This window comes from Hemisphaericaspora subhashii, assembly GCF_019202705.1.
Source record: "Hemisphaericaspora subhashii strain CBS 10753 chromosome Unknown scaffold146, whole genome shotgun sequence".
Taxonomy (NCBI): Eukaryota; Fungi; Ascomycota; class Pichiomycetes; order Serinales; family Debaryomycetaceae; genus Hemisphaericaspora; species Hemisphaericaspora subhashii.
This window is the reverse complement of record NW_026057191.1, coordinates 331-27,119: the sequence shown is the minus strand read 5'-3', so window position 1 is coordinate 27,119 and position 26,789 is coordinate 331. Positions and strand designations below refer to the sequence as shown.

At 34.9% G+C, this 26,789-nt stretch overlaps 10 protein-coding genes across 10 annotated transcripts; 6 read left to right on the top strand and 4 right to left on the bottom strand. All coding sequences in view use genetic code 12, as the record gives it.

Annotated features, from left to right (window-relative positions):
* Window positions 1-136, bottom strand: MDH1-3 (malate dehydrogenase; the record flags this gene model as incomplete). Its single annotated transcript, XM_049405964.1, has 1 exon — window positions 1-136. A coding segment is annotated over one exon (136 nt), but the record flags the coding sequence as incomplete, so codon positions are not given.
* A 535-nt stretch (window positions 137-671) lies between these two features.
* J8A68_000220 (uncharacterized protein) lies at window positions 672-1,493 on the top strand (the record flags this gene model as incomplete). The annotated part of the gene is made up of 1 exon (XM_049405953.1): window positions 672-1,493. One exon carries the CDS (start codon window positions 672-674, stop codon window positions 1,491-1,493), a length of 822 nt encoding a protein of 273 aa, XP_049266479.1.
* Window positions 1,494-1,853: 360 nt separating this feature from the next.
* J8A68_000219 (methylenetetrahydrofolate reductase (NAD(P)H)) lies at window positions 1,854-3,785 on the top strand (the record flags this gene model as incomplete). Its single annotated transcript, XM_049405943.1, has 1 exon — window positions 1,854-3,785. One exon carries the CDS (start codon window positions 1,854-1,856, stop codon window positions 3,783-3,785), a length of 1,932 nt encoding a protein of 643 aa, XP_049266478.1.
* Window positions 3,786-3,882: 97 nt separating this feature from the next.
* On the bottom strand, window positions 3,883-4,452 carry NCE4 (Nce4p; the record flags this gene model as incomplete). Its single annotated transcript, XM_049405932.1, has 1 exon — window positions 3,883-4,452. The coding sequence occupies one exon, from the start codon at window positions 4,450-4,452 to the stop codon at window positions 3,883-3,885; it is 570 nt and encodes a 189-aa protein (XP_049266477.1).
* Window positions 4,453-4,632: 180 nt separating this feature from the next.
* On the top strand, window positions 4,633-7,581 carry RAD1 (ssDNA endodeoxyribonuclease; the record flags this gene model as incomplete). Its single annotated transcript, XM_049405921.1, has 1 exon — window positions 4,633-7,581. One exon carries the CDS (start codon window positions 4,633-4,635, stop codon window positions 7,579-7,581), a length of 2,949 nt encoding a protein of 982 aa, XP_049266476.1.
* A 311-nt stretch (window positions 7,582-7,892) lies between these two features.
* On the top strand, window positions 7,893-9,932 carry FGR29 (Fgr29p; the record flags this gene model as incomplete). Its single annotated transcript, XM_049405909.1, has 3 exons — window positions 7,893-8,539; window positions 8,674-8,761; window positions 8,982-9,932. The coding sequence occupies 3 exons, from the start codon at window positions 7,893-7,895 to the stop codon at window positions 9,930-9,932; spliced, it is 1,686 nt and encodes a 561-aa protein (XP_049266475.1).
* Window positions 9,933-10,993: 1,061 nt separating this feature from the next.
* HEM3 (hydroxymethylbilane synthase) lies at window positions 10,994-13,003 on the top strand (the record flags this gene model as incomplete). The annotated part of the gene is made up of 1 exon (XM_049405898.1): window positions 10,994-13,003. The coding sequence occupies one exon, from the start codon at window positions 10,994-10,996 to the stop codon at window positions 13,001-13,003; it is 2,010 nt and encodes a 669-aa protein (XP_049266474.1).
* Window positions 13,004-16,923: 3,920 nt separating this feature from the next.
* On the top strand, window positions 16,924-18,987 carry ACS1 (acetate--CoA ligase 1; the record flags this gene model as incomplete). The annotated part of the gene is made up of 1 exon (XM_049405887.1): window positions 16,924-18,987. The coding sequence occupies one exon, from the start codon at window positions 16,924-16,926 to the stop codon at window positions 18,985-18,987; it is 2,064 nt and encodes a 687-aa protein (XP_049266473.1).
* A 171-nt stretch (window positions 18,988-19,158) lies between these two features.
* On the bottom strand, window positions 19,159-19,959 carry HEM4 (uroporphyrinogen-III synthase; the record flags this gene model as incomplete). The annotated part of the gene is made up of 1 exon (XM_049405876.1): window positions 19,159-19,959. The coding sequence occupies one exon, from the start codon at window positions 19,957-19,959 to the stop codon at window positions 19,159-19,161; it is 801 nt and encodes a 266-aa protein (XP_049266472.1).
* Window positions 19,960-20,478: 519 nt separating this feature from the next.
* On the bottom strand, window positions 20,479-24,195 carry SPT23 (Spt23p; the record flags this gene model as incomplete). The annotated part of the gene is made up of 1 exon (XM_049405865.1): window positions 20,479-24,195. One exon carries the CDS (start codon window positions 24,193-24,195, stop codon window positions 20,479-20,481), a length of 3,717 nt encoding a protein of 1,238 aa, XP_049266471.1.
* Window positions 24,196-26,789: the final 2,594 nt, after the last annotated feature.

The following is a 26,789-nucleotide window of genomic DNA, read 5'->3' as shown; positions in this document are numbered from 1 at the left end:
ATAAATCTGCAGCAACACCATGGGCATTGACAATATCATATAAGGCTAATTCAGAAACATTGTGATTTAACTTTAATAACATGGATAATGGTTGACCAATACCACCAGCTGCCCCTGCTACAGTTACTTTGACCATTTTTAATGTTGTGCTTTGTATGTGTTGATTCGATTATGGGGAAGGAGGATATACTTAATCAGAAGAAAACTCAAATGAAATACTTGGGAAATAGAAAAGGGTTATATATTTATACTTATGGTTCTAAAAAATTTCTCAAATTGGATGGAGGGGTTAAAACGATTTGTAACCGTGGAATTTTAAAATCGACCGAATGTGATTCGGATAGTTGCGCTCTCTTAGTAGTTTTTTTTGCATGTGGTATTAGCCCTCGGCTGATGGATCGACACAAAGGATGGGGTGGGGGAGGAGACAGAAAAAGAGAAAAAACGGTGAAATAGCGGGAAAATTCAAAAATGGCGGTCACATGACACCAGTCACATGATTACGTCAAAAGTGTAAAAAAAAAATTGATGATTTGGTGGTTAAACTTTTTTACAGTTTAGGGTTGGTCAGGGAACCAAAAAAATATTCTTTAAAGAAAACCCGAAATAGATTATCAAATCTTCCATTGACAGCAAACAGCGATAAATACCAATACAACAAATCAAAAGAAATGTTACCGAGTCTTATTGGATTAGTGGCAACATTATGTGCTACAGCTACAGCCATCGATTGTTCTGCAAAAGAACTCAAGCCTTACAATTTTGAAAGCATTAAAGGTGTGCATTCAGTAACCACATTAAAAAATACGCCTCCATCTCAAACCAACGTAACTTGGAGTATAGGAATCTGTGAGCCTATTAATTCAATTCCAGATTGTCCAAAAAACTCAGATATCTGTGGAGTCACTTCGATCATCCTTAGTGATAAGAAAGATGAACCAATAGTATCCGAAATTATCGGATTCAATGCAAATTGGGCCAAAACATACAGTCCATTTTCCAAGGATGATAAGAACTCTGACAACGAAGAAGGTATCAAGATAACATACAAAGATGTTAATTGGGGCGATTCATTGATAGATGCGGAATTAACATTCATTTGTGACAAAAATGCCGGTGAGAATGAATTCAAATTAAACAAATGGGATGGGGATAAATTAAGACTTACCATGAGATCTAAAGCTGCATGTATTACCAATGAGAAAGATAAGAAGAAACCAGATAACGACAATAAGAAACCTAAACAAGATAACGGAGAATCTTGGGGTTGGTTTACTTGGATTTTTATCTTTTTAGTTTTGTTCTTGAGTATTTATATTGTTGGTGGAGCATGGTTTCAATATAGTAAAGGTAATGCCATTGATTTCCAAAGCGCATTGAAGGAAGTACTGGAGAATTTTATAGATTTATTAAAAGGGTTACCAAGTTTTATTAGAGAAATAATTGAAAAATTCACAGGAAATAGAAACAGGGGTGAATATAGTGCTGTTTAAAGAATGTGTGAGAATTCTTCTTAATATTTAAATAACAATGCATTTGCTTTTCCTTATATATTATTTAAATATACGTGTAAGCAGATTCGTCGTGGGCCAGGAAAGTCATAGCGGCCGTTGATATGTGTAAAGTTTCTGTCATTGATGAGGTTAAAGTTGTCAATGCTACCCGTATATTTCTATATTTGGCAACTGTCAAATCCGAGTCAAATAAAATTCCTCTTCTCACGTGACTCAACATAAAAAAATAAAGACATCGGGCTGGAACTCACATTCGCCTTTTTTTTTCTTCATTTCACTTTTGTTCAAGTTTCAGGAAATTTCATTCTTAATCACCTTAAGATTAATTGTATAAGAAAGATGGCAACAGTAATAGAGAAGATACAATCATTAGGACCAAACGAGAAGTTTATTTCATTCGAGTTCTTCCCACCAAAGACAGATGCTGGTTTCAGGAATTTATTAGCCAGATTACATCGTATGCTGGCCCTTAATCCTTTATTCATAACTGTAACCTGGGGTGCAGGAGGTTCTACAAGTGAAAAATCTTTAGATTTGGCAGCCACTTGTCAAAATGATCTTGGATTGACTACAGTTTTGCATTTGACTTGTACTAATACCAATAGAGAAATAATAGACGATGCTTTGGAAAGAGCAAAGAAGGCAGGAATCAGAAATATATTGGCCTTGAGAGGTGATCCTCCAAGAGCTGAAGAATATTGGACACCAAATTGTGATTTCAATGGGGCTGTGGATTTAGTCAAGTATATTAGGGAACGTTATGGAGATTACTTCTGTATTGGGGTAGCTGGATATCCTGAAGGTCATGTTGACGGGTCTGATTCTTCTGGACAAGATCCAAAAAAGGATATTCCATTCTTGATTGAAAAAGTTAAAGCTGGAGCTGATTATATTATTACACAATTATTCTTTGATGTTGAAAAATTCGTGCAATATGAACAATTGCTTCAATCATATGATGAATTGAAGAATATTCCATTAATTCCAGGATTGATGCCAATCACAACTTATAAAGTTTTCACCAGAGCAAGTAGGTTATCACATGCATCCATTCCTCAGGACATATTAAGAATACTTGATCAAGTCAGTCATGATGATGATGCTGTCAAGACACTCGGTGTCCAATTCGTAAATGAAATCATCTCCAACATTAACAACCAAATAGGCTCGAGAATTAAAGGGTATCACTTTTACTGTTTGAATTTAGAAAAAGCAGTTGTTTCTATAGTTGATCAATCAGAAGTTTTGAGATCAATATTAGAGGGTCCAACAACCACTACCGATCGTGAAGATGCAATTGCGTCAGATTCAGATTCAGACATAGACATGAAGGATGTTGTTATCAGACCAAATAGAAGAAGATCATCGATAATAAATGAGAATGAAATAGCAGAGACCGCCTCTGCCTCGAAGGTATTAATCGGAAAGGCTCTCTTAAAGGATAAACAAATATTGGTTGACATTAGTACTGGTAAAGGTGCCTTAGGTAAGGATGCAACATGGGATGACTTTCCAAATGGTAGATTTGGTGATTCTAATTCTCCAGCATATGGTGAAATTGACGGATATGGTCCAAACTTGAAGATTCATACCCCTGCTGAAGCTGCTATGAAATGGGGTACACCTGAAACTATTACCGACTTGACACAAGTATTTATAGATTATTTATCTGGGAAGATTGATATTCTTCCATGGACAGATAGTTCTTTGTCACTGGAAACTGCATTGATTCAAGAAGAGCTTTTCAATTTAAATAAGAAAGGATGGTTCTCATTGGCATCACAGCCAGCTGTCAATGGTTGTAAATCTACTGACAGAATTTTTGGCTGGGGTCCTAAAAACGGTATAATATACCAAAAGGCATTTGTCGAATTATTTATTCCCAAAAAAGCTTGGGAACTTGAACTTAAACCCAAGTTGAAGACTTATTTCGATAAGAAAGTAATGACATATTATGCCGGGAATAAAGATGGATCAATTGAATCTAATTTAGGTATTGGGTCTCAAGCACATTATACCAAGAGTGCAGTTACTTGGGGTGTATTCCCTCTGAAAGAAGTCTTGCAGCCAACTATCATAGATTATGAATCTTTCAAAGCATGGAATGAAGAGGCTTTTTCATTATGGGTTCAATGGGCAAGATGTTACAAGATTGATTCAAAATCCTATGAATTATTGAATTCTGTCTATAATGATTATGTACTTATAAGTTTGGTCCATCATGAGTTCCCAGACGAACAAGGTCTATGGGATGCATTATTGGATGAATAACTATTGGCAGGGTGGAAACTTTGAATATCATTTCCGCTTCTTCCACTCGCTTTTTTATAGATCTATATAAAGACATTCTGACACAATTCTACGTCTTTTAGACACTGCCAAGCTGTTTCTGTAGTATATCAATCTCTTTTTTAGCAAGACCGTCGTTCAATGTATCTACCAATTCTCGATCATCAGTATGAATACCTAGATAATTGCAACTATTATGTGTAAGGAATATCACTCCTCGTTGAACCGTAGCACCTTGCTTAACCAACAATCGTCCACCAAGTTGAATAGCAAGTGGAGTGTTTGTATTTTGGGCTTGGGGGCTACCATGTCTAAGAAATCCTAAAGGTTCTTGTTCATACGCGTAAGCAAAGTTATCACCACGATCTCGTAATAAAAGCTTATATATGACATTATTGTTATTGATATTTCTTGATTCTGTAAATTCATTATCATCATCCTTTATCTCTCGAATTATCTTTTGATTGGTATTCTTTAATCGATCAACTGACACTCGATTAGGATCATAATATTCTTTCCAATCTTCAATTTGATTTAATTTGGATTTGGATATATTCTCAATATGAACAATATTAAACAACACGGTATTTCTTAAAGTAGTACTTGCTACACTTGCATACTCTGATGCCTTGAACAAAGCTTGTGTCATTTCTTTTACTGAGGGGAAGGGAAGAGATAATTGTTGTAAAGTAAACAAATCCAGGAACTTTTAACATTCCCACGGCATCAAAACTTTGTCGCGTTATTGTGAGAAATTATAAAAACTTATTTGGCAACCATCATTCATCTCCTGTGTGACAAAGCATCTCCATGTCTCTATTTGTTCAAGATGAAGAACCNACCAGTCGAGGCTACTGGTTCTGGTTCCACTCCAGATGTGTCTATTCCTGTCAAATTCCAAGAACCTGAAATCATTCCTGTATACCCCGATCGCGAAGTTAATTGTACATTGCCCTTAAAATATCAACAAGAAATTGTCGAGGATATGTTAACAAAAGATGGATTGTTAATCCTAGGATATGGGTTAGGCTGGGACTTGATAACAGCCAATCTACTACATGCCTTAAGCTCTCCATTTATCACATTGGGTAACCAACTGCAGAAACGAAGGGGATTAATATTTGTACTTAATATGCGAGAAGATGAGATGATTCGATTGCGAGAAGAATTGATTGGATTAAGTTGGCTTGAAGATGAACAGGATGATTCATTTACTGTAATAACAGGTGACTCCTCATCCACAAAGAGACGTGAGATTTATTCGGATGGTGGTATAATTTCAATTACATCGCGAGTCTTGGTTGTGGATTTATTGTCAGGGATGATTGCTCCTAATGATATCACTGGATTATTTATCCTACACGCAGAAAGAATAAGAGAAACGTCTAATGATTCCTTCATTATCAATATTTACAGAGATCAAAACCAATGGGGATTTATTAAAGCATTTTCCGACCAACCTGAGTCATTTACTGGGTTTACTCCTTTGGCAACCAAACTAAAAATTCTAAGGCTATCGAATGTTTTCCTATGGCCACGATTCCACGTCACGATATCACAATCATTTAATATAAGAGGAAAGAAACTTCAAGATGCAAGGAAGTTCGTCACAGAGATAAACATAAAACTTTCGTATAAAATGCAAAAAATCCAATCAGCAATTCTTTCATGTATTCAAGCTTGTCTTGGAGAATTGAAAAGACACAATGGAGAATTGGCTACTGAATATTGGGATATGGCAAATGTGCATGATCCCGATTTCGTGAGAAATATTAGAGGCTCATTGGAATCACAATGGCATAGATTGACATTTACGACAAAACAATTAGTTGGGGATTTGAGTACTTTACTTGAGTTGCTAAGGGAATTACTTATTCTTGACTCAATTAGTTATTATCAAATTGTCCAAGGTATCGTCGATGCAAATATAAAACATCAAAGATCTGGAGTTAATTCGTCAATGAGTCCTTGGCTTAATTTGGATGAATCAAACACGATTATAAGCTTTGCTAAAGAAAGGGCATTAGGGAAATATAATGATGAATATATTTTGGAAGAGCTACCCAAATGGAACGAATTGGGGTTGTTAATCGATGATATTTTGTATGAAAAGAGTGTATCCAACTTAAGAGATCAAGGACCGATATTGATAATGTGCACTTCAAAGAAGATTGCGAGACAATTGAGTACACTATTGGAAACAATGAAACAAGAAAAAGCTTCAGGTAAGAGAGTCTTTACATGTCGTAAGTACATGATAAGGAAATTGCATGACTACCTAGCCTGGAAAGAGTTTAATTCTTTGGCAAGTAAAATTAATTCAGAAATAAATGCCGAAGAACAAGCAAAAACGGGTACAACCGAAGAAGAAGAAGATCCTGAAAAGCTTTCAACTTCTAAAACATTTAGTAGGAGCGGTCAGCCAATTAGTAAAAGAAGAAGAACAAGAGGTGCCAGTGCCACAGCAAGAGTGTCAAGAATGTATTCGACTGCCACCGAATCCGAATCCGCAGATATCGATGAAAATATCTTAAAGGATTTAGAAGAGCAAGAAGACGTTAACGAAGAGCACGATGAGGATGACGATGATGATGACGAAGAAGTTGAAGTGGTAAAAAATCCAATTGATAATGACATTGAGGAAATACAATTCTCAGTTGACCATCTTGAAATCACCCATGTTGATAGAGAGGATGAAATATTTATACATGCATACAATGACAGCAATGGAACCTCGGTATTACAAGAAATCTCTCCATCTCATATCATAATGTATGAACCGGACTTGTCTTTCTATAGAAGAGTAGAAATATTCCAAGCCATTAATCATGAGAATCCAGCTAAGATATATCTGATGTATTATGGAGATTCAATAGAAGAACAAAAGCATTTGGAAAGGATCAGAAAGGAAAAAGAAGCATTTTCGAAATTGATTAAAGAGAAAGCAAGTTTGAGTAAACATTTTGAGACTTCTGATGATAATTATAAATTTCAAATTCAACGAAATCAAGTAGTGAATACCAGAATTGCCGGTGGTAGATTTCGAACAGAGACCGATGAGATGCGAGTTGTGGTTGATGTAAGAGAGTTTAGATCTTCGCTTCCAAATTTACTATACAGAGTGGGTATAAAAGTGGTACCTTGTATGATAACGGTTGGTGACTATATCGTTTCACCTAAGATATGTGTCGAAAGGAAATCTATTCCAGATTTAATATCGAGTTTCAAAAGTGGAAGATTATATACTCAATGTGAGCAAATGTTTAAGCATTATGAATTGCCAACTTTATTAATCGAGTTTGATGAAAATAAATCTTTTTCATTGGAACCATTTTCAGAAACCAGATTCCAAAGAGTTACAACACGAAACCCCACAGCAAATAATAAAATCCAACAAAACATTCAAGCCAAGCTACTACTGTTATTAATTGCATTTCCAAAATTAAAGATCATTTGGTCTTCGTCACCTTACGAAACAGCACAAATCTTCTTGGAATTAAAAGCCAATCAAGAAGAACCGGACGTTGGATTGGCTTTGGATAAGGGAGTCAACAAATCGGTTATAACAGAAGACGGAGGACCACCAGTGTTTAATGACGATCCGATTGATTTCATTCAAAATATCCCAGGAATCAATGCACAGAATTATTATATGATTATTCAAAAAGTTAAAAACATTGAACAATTAGTACAATTATCAAAACCCCAATTTGAGAAACTTTTGGGAAAAGAAAATGGAAGAAAGGCGTACAATTTTATTAACCAGAAGATCGCATAAAGTCAAGCATGATTGTATTTACTAACAAAAGCGACCTTATGATAACGTCTGATTGCCTGTATTGCCCGGGGTTTGAGTTATTAATGATAAGATGCAATCTCCTTTTGTCTTTTCAGGGGTTGCAAAATTTTAGATTTTATTTTTTTCTGGGGCTTGTTTACGATTTAGCCAAATACAGTAATGCCGAATAAAAATTTCTTGATTGAAAAAATCACGTTCTTCATGCTTTAAACATTTTTATTTTATTTTAACATTTTATTGTTCTAAAGAAGCTTCGAAAGTATATAATTCCAGAAAGGGTCTCTAAAGTCATGTTCCGATATCGTGATGTCAGTAATCAATTCACTAGACATTATGATTTCAAAACGCATTACTTTTCTGTTCAAAAATCAGTAAATTCTCATGTCCAATTAAGTCTTAAATATGAACAATTGAAAGCACCTGAGATTCATTCCACCTTGATGAAACCCATGACTGAAGAAATAATAAGAATATCAGAATTAAAAGAAGAGGGCCACCAAAAAGGTCCTAACAATGTGATATTTATATTGTTGCTTCTACGATATGAATTCTTGATACAGTCAGAGAATAATCTTATTTGCTACGATTTACTAATTGCCAAAGCTAATGTATGCGAATTATTGGCTATTAGGATGCTTCGAGAATATAAATCAATCCAGAGGATTAATGTACTATTTATCAAACCTTTAAGTGAGATGAACCCTACTTATAATTTTAATACCCTTGAGTTGTGTGTATTATCTGATTCCAAGAAATTTCTTTCGCAGCCTGCAATCGTAAGAATCTTGGATCGCTTTCATAATGGAGAGTTAACAAATACGGAGGGAATTTTCATTGATGCCGAGAAAGGTCTACTAGATAGTGACGGCATTGCAAGCTATAAGTTCAATCATATATCCTTTGGGAAAATAATTCAAAGATCTAAAACTGTACCGAGGTATCAGGCACTAGTTATCAACTTAAGTTTGGTTTCGTTTATGATCCTATATTTTCTTATGATACTACACAAACCTGTGGGACTCTTATTTTGGGTTTTAGGGTTGAGCTTCAATATTGATTTTATTCTGAAAGTATTGATCGTAGACTGGAAATTCACGAAAATGATTATTTGGCACTACGTGGATTTCTTGTTGATTATGCTAATCGATTCATGCTTCTTGTTAAAGGTAATGAATAATTACTATTTTGATGATTTTTTTAGTTTGATTGCAATTATACTATTTCCCAGAATCTTATCCATTTTCAACAACTATCAATTTTTCAATTTAATTGTGGTGTCGTTCAATCACATGATGTGGAACCTAATTGGATTGATTTGCTTTTTCTTTACATTAATAAATGGATTCTATTTTAGCTTTATAACACTTAACAAAGAAGAGACACAGGGTGAGATTTTGTTTAATATGGTAAAGATCTTCTTTGGATTTACACCCTCCGTATGGAATAACTGGGAACACTACAAAACATCAGGCAAAGTGATTCAAATGGGGTATTTATTTTTGATACAATTTATTATAGGGACAATATTGGCAATCTGTTTGAGTGGAATATTTGCCAAAGTGAGAGAAAATAATGAAGATGAATTTAATTTCTTTAAAGCTACCAATTTGGTTGTTTATCTCAAGATGGCGAAATTGAATAAACTGAAATCATTGGTTCACGAAACATTAACTACATTTAAACTTCCAATCATATGCATTATATTCGTGTACGAGCTCGTAGTTTCAAAGTTCAGATCTCAAAATAAATCATCAAGTAAAGAATTGAAAAATTTCCAATTCATCAAGCCAGAGGCAGAAAATAGGTCTGACGATAGAAGACGCTCTTATGCTTCCACCAGAAGATACAGCAACAAACCCAACAAATACCAATCATTAAGTTCGATAGGGCATAATTTACGAACAGCATCTAATGATTCTTTATTTATCAGTGAATTATTGAATAATAAATATGGAAAGATCCGCATAGAAAAACCGAAACCAATCGACACCACGACGAGTCATACTCCATCCAAAGCATCGATAATATTTGGCACCCCTAGACAGAGACAATTTTTCCCTCCTCCACGTACACTGCTGCAAATGTCCGAAACCACTACCAACGACTTGGTTAATCGTCTTGTTGCTCTTGAATCATTAATGGAAGAACATTTTTCCAATAAGTCAGTATTGGCATATAACATACACCATAATGATCAGATACCTGATATTGAAGTAAGCATGGATGAAGATGTTTTTGAAGATATGGATACTTCTATAATTAGTCATAAGGATGTGATTTTGAGTGATTCTACGATTGAACAATATAATGAAAGTGATGATACATTTTGAAAGTAATAGCTATATGTATATAAAAGCGTTTATACTAGATAATATAAGTTTTATAAACGAAGCAATATCCAGTTCTAAGCTGGTGTTTCATTGTCTATAAACAATCTGATACTGTAGAATTTTTTGCAGCTAAAAATATTAGTGCGACCTCGGAATACTTTCCTAAACAGGAAATGAAATTTTTTTGATTTCTTGTTCGTACGCTTACAATTTACTGTCACCTGATTGGTTGGACTCACGTTTTCAAGTACAACAAATGTTGTTGAATTTCTTAGTAAGATTATACTATCTATTACCACATGTCATTTCAAGAGCTTGCTGGGACTCATAAAATCACTCTATTAGATTATTGCTGTCGAATTGCGTTTAACTATTTGATGTACACGTTAAAACCGAGGAACATAATTAGCAGAAAAATAAAACCGACAAGAGAAACTTTCCACCACTCAGAGTTTGACGATTGGTCACAACAAACCATCGACAACAGAGCACAATAGACAATCGACAATAGAACGACGTTAATACTCGAGGAATATTGTGTTCCAGTATATATGCCCCCCATTAAGCCATTGGCTAGTTTGATTAGGATGGCCTGATCCGTGTTCATTCGGCTATAATTGTTGGCCAAGTTCGGGAATTGGTCGAGATGAGGCTTTAACTTGTTCGCAGATTTAAACGTTGCCCAATCGCAAGACTCATCATACTACGGAAAGAAATCAACTAAATCAAGAGTCCATATTCACCAATGTAGTAGTTACTTGTCTAGACAAGTTTAGAGCATTTTCACAAGAATTCAAGACGTTTGAAACTCCTTTTATGATTATAAATTAATTCTTGTTAAAAAGTCCAGAACGATTTCTTTTTTTTTTATTGTTTTTTATTTTTAGTATTCATTACCTAAGCAGGATATTTTTTTTCAGGTTTTGGAAAACTTTTTAAATTGAAGTGACTTTCCCCCAAAAGCAACTCCAACTCAGAACAAATACCCAAACAAACGCATTAGAAACAGCGTAGGCAGAATGATATACATGCCACGCAATATTACTGCGAATACTCACATTATGTCAACAAATCAAGAACAAGAAGAACAATATATTCAAATTGGTGGTCGTAATTCCAAACTTGCAGTAGTTCAATCTGAATCAGTAAGAGCTTTACTTGAGTCTAAATTCCCATATCTCACAACCTCGATATTGTCTCTTTCGACTCTCGGAGATCAAAACCAATCACAGCCATTATACACATTTGGCGGAAAATCATTATGGACTAAAGAATTGGAGATTTTATTGGTGGATAAAGTAGGTGAATTTCCAAAGTTGGATCTTATTGTGCATTCCCTTAAGGATATTCCTACCAATTTACCCGATGAATTTGAACTTGGATGTATCACCAAACGAGAAGATCCTAGAGATGCTTTGGTGATGAAAGCTGGATCCAAATATAAAACATTAAGTGACTTACCTGCTGGAAGCATTGTTGGAACTAGTTCAATCAGACGTTCGTCGCAAATGACCAGAGCTTACCCACACTTGAAGTTCGAGTCAGTTAGAGGGAATATCCAGACAAGATTAGGAAAGTTAGATAAACCAGAAAATGAATATACCTGTTTAATATTGGCCAGTGCCGGTTTAATTAGACTTGGGTTGGGAGATAGGATAACCAGCTATTTGGATGAGATGTATTACGCTGTGGGACAAGGTGCTTTAGGTATTGAGATCAGAAAAGGGGACAGCAAAATAAAGAAGATGTTGAAGGCTATTGCAGACTATGAAACTACTATTTGCTGTCTTGCAGAACGTTCATTAATGAGATACTTGGAAGGAGGATGTTCTGTGCCATTAGGAGTTAAGAGTAAATACGACCAAAATACCAAGGAATTGAACTTGAAAGCTATTATAGTCAGTCCTGATGGAACCAAGGCCATCGAAGATGAAGCTACTAAAATAATCACATGTATGAACGACTGCGAAACACTTGGAGTTGAATTGGGAGATAGATTGCAAAAGAAAGGAGCTGATGAAATTTTACAAAGTATTGATTTAACAAGAAATATAAATGCAAGACCAACTGAAATCGAAAATTACAATATTCAAATTGGTGGACGTAGTTCAAAACTTGCAGTTGTTCAATCTGAATCCATAAGAGATCTTCTCAAATCGAAATTCCCATCTATTACCACTTCGATATTATCACTTTCCACACTTGGGGACCAAATCCAAACTCAACCTTTGTATTCCTTCGGTGGCAAGGCTTTATGGACTAAAGAATTGGAGATCTTGCTAGTTGATAAAGTTGCCGAATTTCCAAAATTGGATCTTATAGTTCATTGCCTTAAAGATATGCCAACTAATTTACCTGATGAATTCGAACTTGGATGTATCACCAAACGAGAAGATCCTAGAGATGCATTGGTAATGAAAGCTGGATCCGAATATAAGGCATTAAGCGATTTGCCTGCTGGAAGCATTGTTGGAACTAGTTCAATCAGACGTTCGTCGCAAATGATCAGAGCTTACCCACACTTGAAATTTGAGTCAGTTAGAGGGAATATCCAGACAAGATTAGGAAAGTTAGATAAACCAGAAAATGAATATACCTGTTTAATATTGGCCAGTGCCGGTTTAATTAGACTTGGGTTGGGAGATAGGATAACCAGCTATTTGGATGAGATGTATTACGCTGTGGGACAAGGTGCTTTAGGTATTGAGATCAGAAAAGGTGACAATAGAGTTAAGAAGATGTTGAAAGCAATTGATGATCATGAGACAACCGTTTGTTGTCTTGCCGAACGTTCATTAATGAGATATTTAGAAGGAGGATGCTCTGTTCCATTAGGTGTCAAGAGTAAATACGACGAAGTTACAAAGGAATTAAACTTGAAAGCAATCATAGTTAGTCCCGATGGAACCAAGGCTATTGAAGACGAAGTGACAAAAACTGTCGCATGTATCGATGACTGTGAGACAGTAGGGGTCGAATTAGGGGATAAATTGAAAAACAAAGGAGCTGAAGAGATTTTACGTACTATGGATTTGACAAGAAATATCAATGCAAGACCAACAGAGGTGTAATGTACCAATTGTGATAAATATGAATTGTTTAGTTAATTGATAAAAGCTTGATAGAATAAGTTGGACCCGGTGTTTATTGAATTTACGAAGTTTTCTTTTCATGTATTAGTGTTTATACCTTTGCTAGCTTTTATAAAATGTGTATATAGATTTAAAGATTAGTGGGAGTCAATGATTAATATATAACGAAGGTTGTAATTGTGATAGCATTTGCTAACATGTTTATTATGTCTTGTAAGGGTAGTCTGAGATGTTTGATCATTTTCTTCCAACCACTTTCTGTTATGGTTGCCAAATTTACAGAAATTGGAAAATCAGCGTCTAAACCCAAGATTTAAATATACTCCTAATTCCCTTTTGATTACTGTTGTCAACGATTGGGTGTCCGAAACTATTACGTATGACCAAAGCTGAACTTTTGCTTGCCTCATTCAGAGAGGGTTTCTGCTTGGCTAGCACCTGGCTGTGGTTGCAAAGTTTACAAATGGATAAAAAGAAAAAAGAAAGCATACAAAGAGAAGGTGACAAAGAAAAGGTGACAAAGAGAAGAGAGAACCTAATATCAGGCTATCTTCAAGCTTGCTTCAGTTAATGTTGAAAGGCATAATCTCCCTACATTTATGATCAATACCACGTCATTGGTTCGCCTCTGGAACAATTTTGATAGGCTTTTTTAATTGACCAGCCAGCACTTTGTAGTCGAAAAGTTTAGATAGAGATTTCTTAAAAATTATATGTTAATCATTCAAAGATTTACTGGGACATAGATAAACGAGAAATGGGAATATATCAATAGAATAGAGTTTATAGTCTATGGCTATCAGTCAAATTAATGAATTTTATTGATTGACTACATACTGTAACTCGACTGATTCCGGTAACTTCGGGATGAGGAAGTTCCTTAGTACATTTTCTTCCGTATTTGATAACAGCTGTAACAGAAGTGCTAAGTATTAATGTAGTAAATTAGGGGACAATCGACTTCAAGCGAAAACGAGATATTGGTCGTCCGGAAATCAACCTGCAGAGTCCGATATTTTCCTTGGTTCATTAATTATAAAAACCTCCGCAATAAGAGTAATCAACTCCGTGGAAAAGTATTCGTTATAGTGGGGTAATTTGCAACCATTTCATGAAAGGCACATGTTTGATTTGGTAGATTTGGCTTGGTATTGTTTAAAATCTAATTATTAAAATCAAAGGGAATAAATTTCCACTCGTCTCGTTAACAAAGCCCCCTCCCAGAAACGAACGGTTTTTGAGCTTCCAAACTCTCACTTTAAAATTCTATCCCTCATGCAGCAACCCATAATATTTCCAGACAATGACAATAAAGATAAGATAGAGACAATAGAATAACCCAACTAAACAATGACACCAGCGCCACCACCACCACTGAATTATTTTTGAATCAAGGGTTGTCAATAAAAAAACAGTTGATTTATTTTTGCAATTGCTAAGCCGGCCCCACTCAGATGATTTTCGAATTTGTATGGGGGAACTTAAATTAAATGGCCAAAATCGAACTAATTAATTAATTAATTAATAGCATATGATGTTTAATTGTAACCATCTCATTACCCCATCTTTTTCAAGTGTATTTGTTCAATCTTTTTCTTATCGAAATGACATTCAATAATTCGATCATTGGGTTACACAGCTTCTCCGAAATCAAGTCCGAGAATCTTTATTGTTGTCTAGTGGTTATTGTTTGGTGGATATGGTTACATGTTCCAAGAAAAATAATCGCTTTATGTCTGTGGCTTAAAATATTTCTTCCTTCCTTTTCATATTTTTTTTCCGCATATGATAGTAGATTAGATGCAATTAGGAAGAAACTTTACTAAACAATATCTGTCAAACCGATACTTTCCATGTTCGATTGCACACTCAGACATATAATATATCTATACACAAAAAAATTGTCTATTTATATATCAACTTTTGAGTTGTTATAATGAATCATTTAAAATTTATTTTTCTCGGAGCCCTAATCTCGGAGTGCTTTTACAAAGACTTAAATTGAAAAGTTACCTGTAGACAGTGGGGTAAAATAGTGGAGTAGAGGCCAAGTTTATCTTCTATTTTCCCCCATATTTCAGACACTTTTTTCATCCCAAGAGACAAAAAAAAGTGTCTGAAAGTTTTTGTAGGGGGGTGTTACATTTTATTATTCAAGGATCAGACTGCCTGGTCTTGTACTCCGAAAGAAATATTTTTAGCATGCATAAATAATAAATTAAAAAAAAAGATAATAATAAATATTTTTTTTAATCGTAAGATTTGTGAACTGTCTGCATTTAGCGACAGTCATAAATGAGTTTGATATCGTTGCCTAACAATCTTTTTCTAAAGTTTCCTTAATTCGATGATCGGGTGCTTTATATCATACAGTTAAAAGCTAATTTAATTGAACTCAAGTTGACGTAATTCTCTGCCATAGGTACAAGAAATGTAGGGTTGCAAAAAAAAAAAAAGCACAGAAAGAAACAATGGCAAAAAAAAAAACCAGGCTTTTTTCTGATTCGTTCGTAAATTTTGATGCAGGACAGAACGATTTTTCCTTTACTGTACACTTTGAACCCCCCTTCAGATTTGCCGTTCTTATTGAATAAGCGATAATTACCGTCATAACTTAATCGAATTAGGAACCAAAACGGGGTTGATTTGTTCTGTATATGTGAGTATATACTGTACATACGCTTTTTTTTTATTAGTATTTTAATAAAGTTTGAACCATTCTTTTGTACAAATTAAAATAGGCTGCTGATTCAAAATATATGCTCAACGTGCAAGTTAAAAAGATAGTCCGATAAGACTCCTCCACTCCAATCAAACTCCGAAATTAAGTTTTGCTTACAAAAAAAGAAAAACCTTGTCTGGCTCATAACTCCGCAGGCTAATATTTACCAAGTTTATCTCTTTAAATTAAATTCTCCGCCTTCTAGAAACAATTTCGTTGGAACTCAACAATTTGTTCGAGTGAGAGTAATATAGTAGTTGTTGTCTTACCCACAAAGTGGGTGATCCATACCCGTGCCTGATTTATTAGGATGTAAATTCTTCCAAGACTTTCCGTTAATTTCCATTATTTACTTTTTTTTTTCTCATCTAGAACTTTATTTTTTTCTTCCATAATTTTGTTGAGCTAAAATATAAAAATATTTTTGTTCCGTTTTTTTCAGACGCTTGGTTCTCAAATACCCCACATTATTTTTTTTTTTGTTCCTGCGAGAAAGACAAAACGCATTGGGAGCGCATTTTGTATGCATTTTGCGGAAATACAACAACGACTAAAACGAGGCTATAAAGGCTAAGTCCACGAGGGCGGAAGCTTCTAGCCAACTTGCGAGTCATACAGGCATTCATACATATTGAACGAATATAAAGAAGAAACTTAAACTGCTGATATTGTAGGGGTGCAGTTGGTGTAAAGTAAAGTACCGAGAAACAAGGGAAAAAAAAGTGTCTGAGAAAAAAATAAAGATTAAAAAAAAAAAATTATTTGTCTGTCTGAACCAAAAAAAAAAAAACAAAGTTTATCGCGTTACATGAAGAAAAATATTGGAAAATTAATCTACCCCATACTCAACATGCATACACACGTTAATAAAAAATCTTAACCCCTAAAATAAAAAAATCTTTCAGTCAGACAATAATTGAAAGTGTATAAATATCGATCGAATTTCCCTTTCAATTGTTGTTGTTTAATCTTCTTTTTCTTTCTTCCTTACCTTCAATCTTCAGAAGAATTTTATTTATTAATTGTCTAATAACCTTTTTTTGTCAGACATTTTTGTTTTTTAGTAAAGATATATTTCAATTGCAATCATTTATTTTTACTTCCATTGTTTTAAAATAAAACCCCTCAAATAATATTTCCCACGTCAGTCAAATTTTTACTATAAATTTCATTCAAAATGCCAGAATCTACTACTGCTAGTGCTCATCACCACACCCACCCTCACGGGCCACAACAATCCCATATTTCCTTAGACGTTGAAAAGATGCAAGCCCCACCACAAGGTTTCTTTGACCGTGGTACTTCCAAGCCATACATTCAAGATTTTGAAACTTATAAGAAGATGTATGATCAATCCATTAAGGATCCAGCCACCTTTTTCGGTGAACAAGCTAAGGAAAACTTAGATTGGTTTAGAGATTTCGACTATGCTCGTTTACCACTTGACCCAGCTAACGATTTTAAGAATGGTGACTTACCAGCTTGGTTTGTTAATGGTCAATTAAATGCCTCATACAACTGTGTTGATAGATGGGCAGCTAAGAACCCAGATAAGCCAGCTATTATCTATGAAGGTGACGAACCAGACACTGGTAGAATTGTTACTTATGGAGAATTATTGAAGCAAGTTTGTAAAATGGCTCAATGTTTAACCAAATTAGGTGTTAAGAAGGGTGACTCTGTCGCTGTTTACTTACCAATGATTCCAGAAGCTGTTGTTACCTTATTGGCTATTGTCAGAATTGGTGCTATGCACTCTGTTGTTTTTGCTGGTTTCTCTTCTACTTCCTTGAAGGACAGAATTTTGGATGCTGATTCCAGACTTGTTATTACTGCTGATGAATCAAAGAGAGGTGGTAAGACTATTGAAACTAAGAAGATTGTTGACGATGCCTTGAAGGATTGTCCAGATGTCAGAAATGTCTTAGTTTTCAAGAGAACTGGTAATGCCCATGTTCCATTTAATGCTGGTAGAGATTTATGGTGGCACGAAGAAATGGCCAAATATGGTAACTACTGTCCACCAGTCCCAGTTAACTCTGAAGACCCAATGTTCTTATTGTATACTTCAGGTTCTACTGGTAAGCCAAAGGGTGTTCAACATACTACTGCTGGTTACTTACTTGGTGCTGCTTTAACTTCGAAATATACTTTTGACATTCACCCAGAAGATGTCTTCTTTACTGCTGGTGATATTGGTTGGATTACTGGTCACACTTATGTCGTTTATGGTCCATTATTACGTGGTGCCACTACTATGGTCTTTGAAGGTACTCCAGCATATCCTAACTTCTCTAGATACTGGGAAATTGTTGACAAGCACAAGGTTAACCAATTCTACGTTGCTCCAACTGCTTTGAGATTATTAAAGAGAGCTGGTACCAAGTATATTGAAAACTACGACTTATCCTCATTACGTGTATTGGGTTCTGTCGGTGAACCAATTGCTGCTGAAGTCTGGCATTGGTATAATGACAACATTGGTAGAGGTAAGTGTCATATTGTTGATACTTATTGGCAAACTGAATCTGGTTCCCACTTGTTAACTCCATTAGCAGGTATTACCCCAACTAAGCCTGGTTCTGCTTCCTTACCATTCTTTGGTATTGATGCTAGAATCTTGGACCCAACTTCTGGTGAAACTTTGACTGCTAATGATGTTGAAGGTGTTTTATGTATCAAGAATGCTTGGCCATCTATTGCTAGAAGTATCTTTAATGATTACAATAGATTTATTGATACTTACTTGAGACCATACCAAGACCACTACTTCTCCGGTGATGGTGCTGCAAGAGATAACGATGGTTTCTTCTGGATCTTAGGTCGTGTTGATGACGTTGTCAATGTTTCTGGTCACAGATTATCTACTGCTGAAATTGAAGCTGCCTTGATTGAACATGACTTGGTTGGTGAATCTGCCGTTGTTGGTTTTGCTGACGACTTGACTGGTCAAGCCGTTGCTGCCTATGTTTCCTTGAAGAAGGATCAAGTCCATGAAGATCTCGAAACTATCAAGAAGGAATTGATTATGACAGTTAGAAAGGAAATTGGTCCATTTGCTGCTCCAAAGGTTATTCACTTGGTTGATGATTTACCAAAGACTAGATCTGGTAAGATTATGAGAAGAATTTTGAGAAAGGTTTTGGCTGGTGAAGAAGATCAGTTAGGTGATATTTCCACATTATCTAATCCAGATGCTGTTTCTCAAATTATTAATGTTGTTAAAGCAGCTAGATCTTAGATAGGTCGTCCTGGAATGAACTCATACCTTCCCACCTTTTTTTTTACAGAATGCTGATTGTCTTTTCGATTTATTATTATTGTTATTGAATTTTATCTTACATAGAATAATTTATTGTTTTTATTGAAAATATATTATTTATATTCTATTTATTATAAGTCTGATTTTATTTTAATTATTATTATTTATAGAGACGTAGTTTATTATCTCTTCATATAAAGAATCAGGATCTGGTTTCTTTGCAATCACATTTGGTTTTAAACCATTTGATTCAAGGTATTCTTCCGTGGTTGGTCCAATACTAGCAATTTTCCAACTTGTTTGATCATGCTTTAACTCCTCTACAATACTCCCTGTACCCTGTGGACTAAAGAATACAATCCACCCACCATTACTGGCCCTTTTTTTCGTCTCGAGGAAATTCTCCTTTACATCCTCTCTCTCATTAGTCTTATAAATTACTCTCTCACTCAAATCATACCCACATCCAATCAATTTCTTGGGAATGATATCTCTCCGTATCTCGCCAGTTAAAAATACAATCTTTTTCTTCTCATTACTATCAACATCGTTCATAACAATCTCGGCCAATTTTGACCCATTTCCCGCATTTTCTCCCCCTCGAACATCATTAAACCCAACCTGGGAAAGTATTCTAGCAGTAGCTGGACCCACTGTATATCCTATCTTCTTCAATATCTGACTGCGTATATCTATATCCAATTCTTCTAAACATTCTCTGAACATTTCCACTGCTCTTTGGGAGGTGATTATGAATATGGGAGTATCAAATACGAATTCAGTTGAGCTTAGATATTCAATTGTGGATTCTTTGGAAGGATGATGGGTGTGAGTTAGAAGAGGGATGAAATGAGGAATGTAGGTTGTAGTCAGTGATGGGGAATTGGTGAATTTGGTGTGATAGGGATCTGTCGGTATACTTGCATTTTTGAGTAGGATTACGTTCGTCATCTATTGGAGGAAATGGTTTATCTTATTGGAGAGGAATGGTTTGTATTTTGGTTGGTGATTATTGGATGAATTTTTTTTTTTTGCAACAGATCAAAACCATCAAAATATTTCACCAAAATTAGTTTGTATGTTAGATAGAAAGAGAGGATTTGTAAGATTACTACAAAGCGCAACAATGATTCGAAGAATTGTATGTTTACTAAGTTTGATCTCTTATCCAATGACTGACACTTCTTTTATCTCAATTGCCTGCCGATACTTTCTGACATCTACATCACGAATATTAACTTACTCTTAAGAATATTAAATAAAATTGATAAAATAAATAAACAAGATTAAAGATAGTGTGTAATTAGTTGAAAATATTTAATATATAAAAAAAGATTAAACCCATTAATACAAGAACACAAATATAATAATAATAATAACTCTAAAATAAAACAGCAAAAGCATAATACAAATTTAAACAGCAAACGTCAAAACAAAAACAAAACAAAAAAAAACCAACATTCGTCATCATCACACAACCCCAACTGGTTGTTGTTGTACATTCGCAGCTCCAACAACAGATGCTGCACCTGACTTAAACACCCGATCAATTCTTTCATCACCCACCATCAAATGACCAACCGCATTCCTAATATATCCCTTCAACAAATCCACCGTTTCGAATCTATATCCCATAACATATACCATAAACATCAATCCAAGAATAAACACCAAAGCAGGCATCCAAAACAAGAATAACATCTTATCATGTTCAACTGCCTTTCTTGGGTGATTGATATACTTAATCACCATATCATCCGAAGAAGAATCTGTCAAGGCCGTATCTGAGTCATTACTAGTTGAATGGGTGAGTCTCGAAGTTGTTGCTTCTGTAGTTGAAGAAGTTGTATCTGTATTAAGACGTTGTTCGAGTTGTGATTTTGGTTTTTGTTTGGTGGCATTTGGACCAAGAGGGAATAAATCTTCATAAGCAGGCAAGACTTCTTCGTCATCGCTATGGAAGACATTCATTACTTTTCTCCATAAACCAGGAGAAGCAGGTGGTGATGGTGGTAATGATGTTGCAGGAGTGGTATCACTAATGGTGGTTGCTGTATCTGAAGAAGAAGTACCTTCAACTGGGGAATTAATGGTGGTGTTTGAAACAGTGATTTCATCATCGGTGTAATCATCTTCATAATCAACTTCATCATCTTCATAATCATCATCTTCATCAAATTCATCAAAATCTTCACTTTCCAATTCCGCATCAGCAAATCCAACCTCGTCATCATCTAACAAAACACCAGCACCAGCACCAGCGCCTTCAGATATCAATCCATCGGAAAGGACCTCTTCTGGCTGTCTATCACTAGCATTATTGTCAACCAAATCATCAGCAACAACCATCTTGGAAACATGTTTACCATAATTATCAAAAAACCAACCGGATAAACTTTCTTCACTACCATCTCTCTTAACTGACTTATTATTATTCAAAGCGGCGGCTTTATTATTCTTCTTATTCTTGTCATTCTTCTTTTCTTCTTCATCAAAGAAATCCAAGACATTCAAATCACAATAATCCTTCATCCATTTATCATTATCATACTTGACTCTAAATTTAGCTTGACAATCGCGATACATATTCATGATTTCTCGTTCACCCTTCATTGAAGCCAAGAATAATGGAGTTATGCCTTGATTATCTCCCATATCAACTTTTGCCCCATGTGAGATTAAAAATTGGATAAGGTTGGTATATCCCTTTATGGTAGCTAAATGAAGTAATGTTTGTCCTTGAGGATTTGAAAGGGACCAATTAGGTATTGTGATTGGACAATTTGGTAAATCAACTAATGAAAGTAAATTAACAAGGATTTGATGAGTTGAAAGTGTATGGTTTTGAGCAAGCTGTTCAGTGATTGATTTATGAGCATTATCAAACCATTCATGACCATTTTCAGTTGAGGTAGTAGCAGCAGCAGCAACATTCATATTATTATTTCCACTTCCATTACCAGCCATTGTTGTACCATTGGTATTATTATTTGAAGTAGCATCAGTACCCACAATTCTCTTGGCTATATTCTTTGCATCTTCCAATTTCCCATTCATCTTCAATCCAACAATTTGTAATGCCAATTCAATCAATTGTCGATCAGTATCATCAGTATATGTGAAAATACTGCTACCACTCCCGCCAACAACACCAGCATTAGCATCCAGACCACTATCAAAACTTACCAACACCTGTCCTGGTCCAGCAGCAGGAGGTAAATATGTGACAATAGTAGTCTCACTCCAACAATGAGTAGCAAGGGCTAAATTAGCTCCAAATTTAACTCGAAGTCCCGGGCGGAAATTAAATCCTAATAATGTAACTTCAATACCACCACGAATTGGTCCTTGAGCCGGTATTATACGTTGAATGGATGGGAAGTTGTGAGTATGTGGATTTGATAATAATGGAATATTGGCATATGATTGAGAACCAAGTAATGCTTGTGCTTGTCTTGGAGAAAGATGGGGTTTTCCATTATTATTGTTGTTGTTGCCGAAGCCGTTGTAAAAATGAGTTGATGTGTTTGTGTCACTGTTACTAACTGGTGAATAACCACTATGGATACTTCCGTTATACATTGGATTAGTTGAATTATTGAGTGAATCATCAATCGATAATTTCTTACGTTTAAGTCCACGTGAAGATTCGGCATCGGTGTTGGTTTGAACTTCGGAAGCGGATTCATCAAGAACTGAATTAGGTGATAATTGATTCATTAAATGAGGTGAAGTTGGTGATAATCCATGGGTAGTTGTTTCATCACGATCGGAAATATCAGATGTTGAAAGTTTCTTCTTTTTGTAATTTGGTGGTGAATATTGATCTAATCCTTGTAAATTGGTTGAAGAACCGGCAATGGAATTAGGTAATGAACCAGTATCTTTATGAGTTAAACTTTGATTCTTCTTTCTATCCATAATCATTATAGGATTGGTAATTTGTTTTGCCACAACTTGACCTTGATTATCTTTAATGACAAATAATAATCTGAAACCTTTTGGTTCTTTATGATGTCTACAATAACAAATTATTCTAGCGGATAATTCCAATGATTTAGCAGTATCATTATTTAAACCAGTTGGAGTAGGGAATGATACAATTTCTTTACAATTAAATATCAATGCCTTTTTCATCATTGATTCATCTGCCCAACTAAGGGGATTATTCTTGACAATTCCACTGGCTGAAGTAGTTGTTGTTGTTGGTGGAGGTGGAATATATTCATTATCATCGGCATCACCACCTCCAATTTTACGTCTTGATGCACGTTTTTGTTCTCTTTTAATACATCTTGGACAAATATTACATGATTTAGATAAATCTGAAGTTAATACATATGCATCGAAATATAACATATTTTCTTTTAATTTCGGATTAATATCTTCTAATGGATCAGCAAGACAAAATTTATTTTTGGCAATTAAATCTTGAGGAAGATGTAATAAGAATTGTGGAGGTGGTGGACTTAAAGAAATTTTCAATTTAATTTGAGTTTCAACACGAGAATATGAAGGTAAATTTGATATTTGTAATTTATAAGGTAATGAATTTTGATTTGAAAAATCAAGATATGAAGGATGGGGAACTTCAACTGAATTAGGACATGGATTCATAAAATGGTTACCAAACTTTAATTTACTTAATTCATCTCTTATAAAGTCGAAATCTGAAAGGGGGTTGCTATTATTATTATCATTATTATGATTGAAATCATAAGATCCAGTTGGTGATGATTGTTGATGTTGTTGCTGTTGCAAATGAGCGAAATTTGATTCATGAGGCATATCAAAGTAAAGATAATCAGGTGATGGATTGTTTGTATTGTAATTAGTATTGTTGTTATTGCCATTTATTATTGGATTATTTGCAGTTGTTGTAAATTGTTGAAAAGATTTGTTGTGAACAATTGTTGATAAACCAGTTGAAGATGATCTAGCTGATTGTGTTGGATTCTTAGAAGAAGAAGAAGTAGTGGAAGCAGCAGCAGCAGCTACAGCATATAAACTATCTATAAGCTCATTTTGATTCTGTTCTAATTTGACTGTACCATTACTACCATTTATTGGAGTATTTGTTCCTAAAGAATCATAGACACGTTGATCTAGAAATTCGTCTAAGATATCTTGTTCATCTGAATTTAATAAAGTAGTACTACCATTACTATCAGTAACAATAGATGACATGGTGGGTTAGTTAGTACTAAGTATATAGGTAGTTGGTAGTAGTAGTTGTTATATTTAAATTTTGGTTGTAAAAGTTTTTAATGAACTACAATTGGTGGAATTTTGCGTTGTAAAGTAATTTTTTTGCTTTTTTCCTTTTTTCCTTTTTTCCTTTTTAAAATTTTTGTATGAGAAAAGTAAAAAGCAAAAAAATTAAATATGGAATTTTCTCGTTTCGTCTGTTTCCTTAATTAAATTAATATTTTTTTTTTATTACTACCACCCGTAAGAGACACACAGACCAAAAAAAAGGAATTGAGACAATGACGGACCGGACTTAACGAAATTGCCAAAAAAACCTTTTAGGTCAAGAGAGGATGAAAAGAAGGGAGAGTAGATGATATATTTATAATAATAATGGCGAAAGACACGTAATTTAAAATTGTCACAGCCCAACTTATTTTTAACAATCACACACTTTCAATAAATTCTAATTCTCAACAGCAATTTTATTGAGGATCAATCTCGCTTAACAGGAATACTGTTGAGTTAAAATTATTTTTATTTTTTTATTCTGATTTGTAGTATGTGTTGAATTTTTTGCCACCATTCTTGTGGTTTTCAGAGAACAATCAAAAAGATCTAGAAGAGATAGTGAAATAATGATACCACTTTTAAGGGATATACAACCACATTTAAGGGATGAACCCTATCACTATTAATAGATTTCCTTATCAGATTATGCAATTGCCCCCGTCAGATATCGTAAATCAAACTGTTAATTGAAGTAAAATAGGGGTACCACGTCTAGAACACCGATTATGTTTCACGTGCTAACCATTTTGTGAATGATCTTTTAGTTGCAAAGTTGGGTTCTGTCGGTCAAGACTCAAATCCAACGTAAAACCCCAGGACCAACTTAATTTCATACAACAAAAACTTTTCTTAATACAGAAAGAGAATTATAATTTGATCTAGACAATCCACGACCCTAGCCACTTTAAATAATTTTACTCAACAATTTTTTTTTTTCATACTAAAAAAAAAAATAAAAGAAATAAAAATTGTTGGGTAAATCACATGACCTATCACGTGTAGAATATTCTCCGTAACTTTTAGGTTTATTTTCTTTGAATTGTTCCGAGACAATTATTATTATCAACCAACGTTTTTCAAGGAGATAAATACCCACACGAACTCTAATAATTGGCCTAAAATTATTAGACCCCTTGAAAAATTATCTCAAAAAGATAGGCAACGTTCTCATTATTGGTAGAAAACGGTTTTTTTAGATTGCTATTTTCGATTTACGAAAGAGCAACATTGCCATTGTTTTTATCATAATAAACTACTATCCTTCTTCTTCTTCCTATCAAGAAACTGTCATTTCTCGAAGTAGTATGGATTCACCCCCTTCAGTTTAGCTAACCGATAAGAACTAAAATCTTTTAGTTGTGCATGAAACAATTGATTATATGTCAACCTCAGGTTTAAACTTTATTTGAAATGGCTGCAAAATCCCTAGAAATATTCCTTGCAGATTAAAAGGGGAATTACATTTCTTTATTCCAACCCCCCTTCGAGTAAGTAATTAAATATAACGAATGAAACTTGCCCTTGGAGCGAATGAAATATGTACTTAAAAGACCAGTGAATCTGGGGTGATGTAATTGGATATTTGATTGGTCTTGATGGGGGGAGAAATACTCCCAGACTCCAACGAACGTAACTGGGTTTACTGATTGTCGGCAACCGGTGACTTTATGGTGAAAGTATTTTTATTCCTGACTGAACTGGGTAATTGTTAGATGTCACAGCTCTACCTGACTGTATACTCCATTGACCATCAATGTTGAGTATTTGAACTGGGTTGGGGCTGACTCCGACTCCGTCTTCGAGCCTCTCTCCAGCTTTGATCACTATAGAGACCGACTTACCCAACCAAATTCTTGAACTTTCGATTATTGTCCGGTCCGTCATCTGCTCTTTCCCTTTCCACATTTTAAATATTTCCTACAACATTACAAGGCTCCTCATTGGATCTTACTTTGGATATGGGATCCTTCTTATTAGCCACTGTATTTATGAGAGGCAGTTCACGTTGTCTTACAGGAGGTGGCGTTGTGCTTACAATTAGTGCCATTTGTGGCTGATATAGCGGGTATATCTACAAGCGGAAACAGTTATTTTGTATTTAGAGCCACGAGTGTGGCAGAAAATGTCAAACACCAAGACAATATTGGTCCTTAGATCCGTTCGGGTAGGAGGAGATATGCTTTTTTTTTGGTATAGAAACGCAAGTTATAATATTTTTTTTTGTTGTAGCGTTAACGGAAACTATCGGCGAAATTATTTATTGCACCAAAAGGACCGGTAAATTTGTTGTTGTTGTTAGCTTTCTGAACCGTTTTGGGAACGACTTCTACCCGTTATAGCACCGGGGGACGTCCAAATCTACCCCTCGCCTTATTGTTCTACTGAAAAAGATTTTCGCGCAAGTTGATCCCATCGAAGCTGAGACCTGGCACAGTTCGTAAACCGCCTTAATCTAAGTCTACTGTGAACCGGAGCAGTTTTAAGCAGGCGGAATTTTGTATTTGGAACAAGAATGCAAT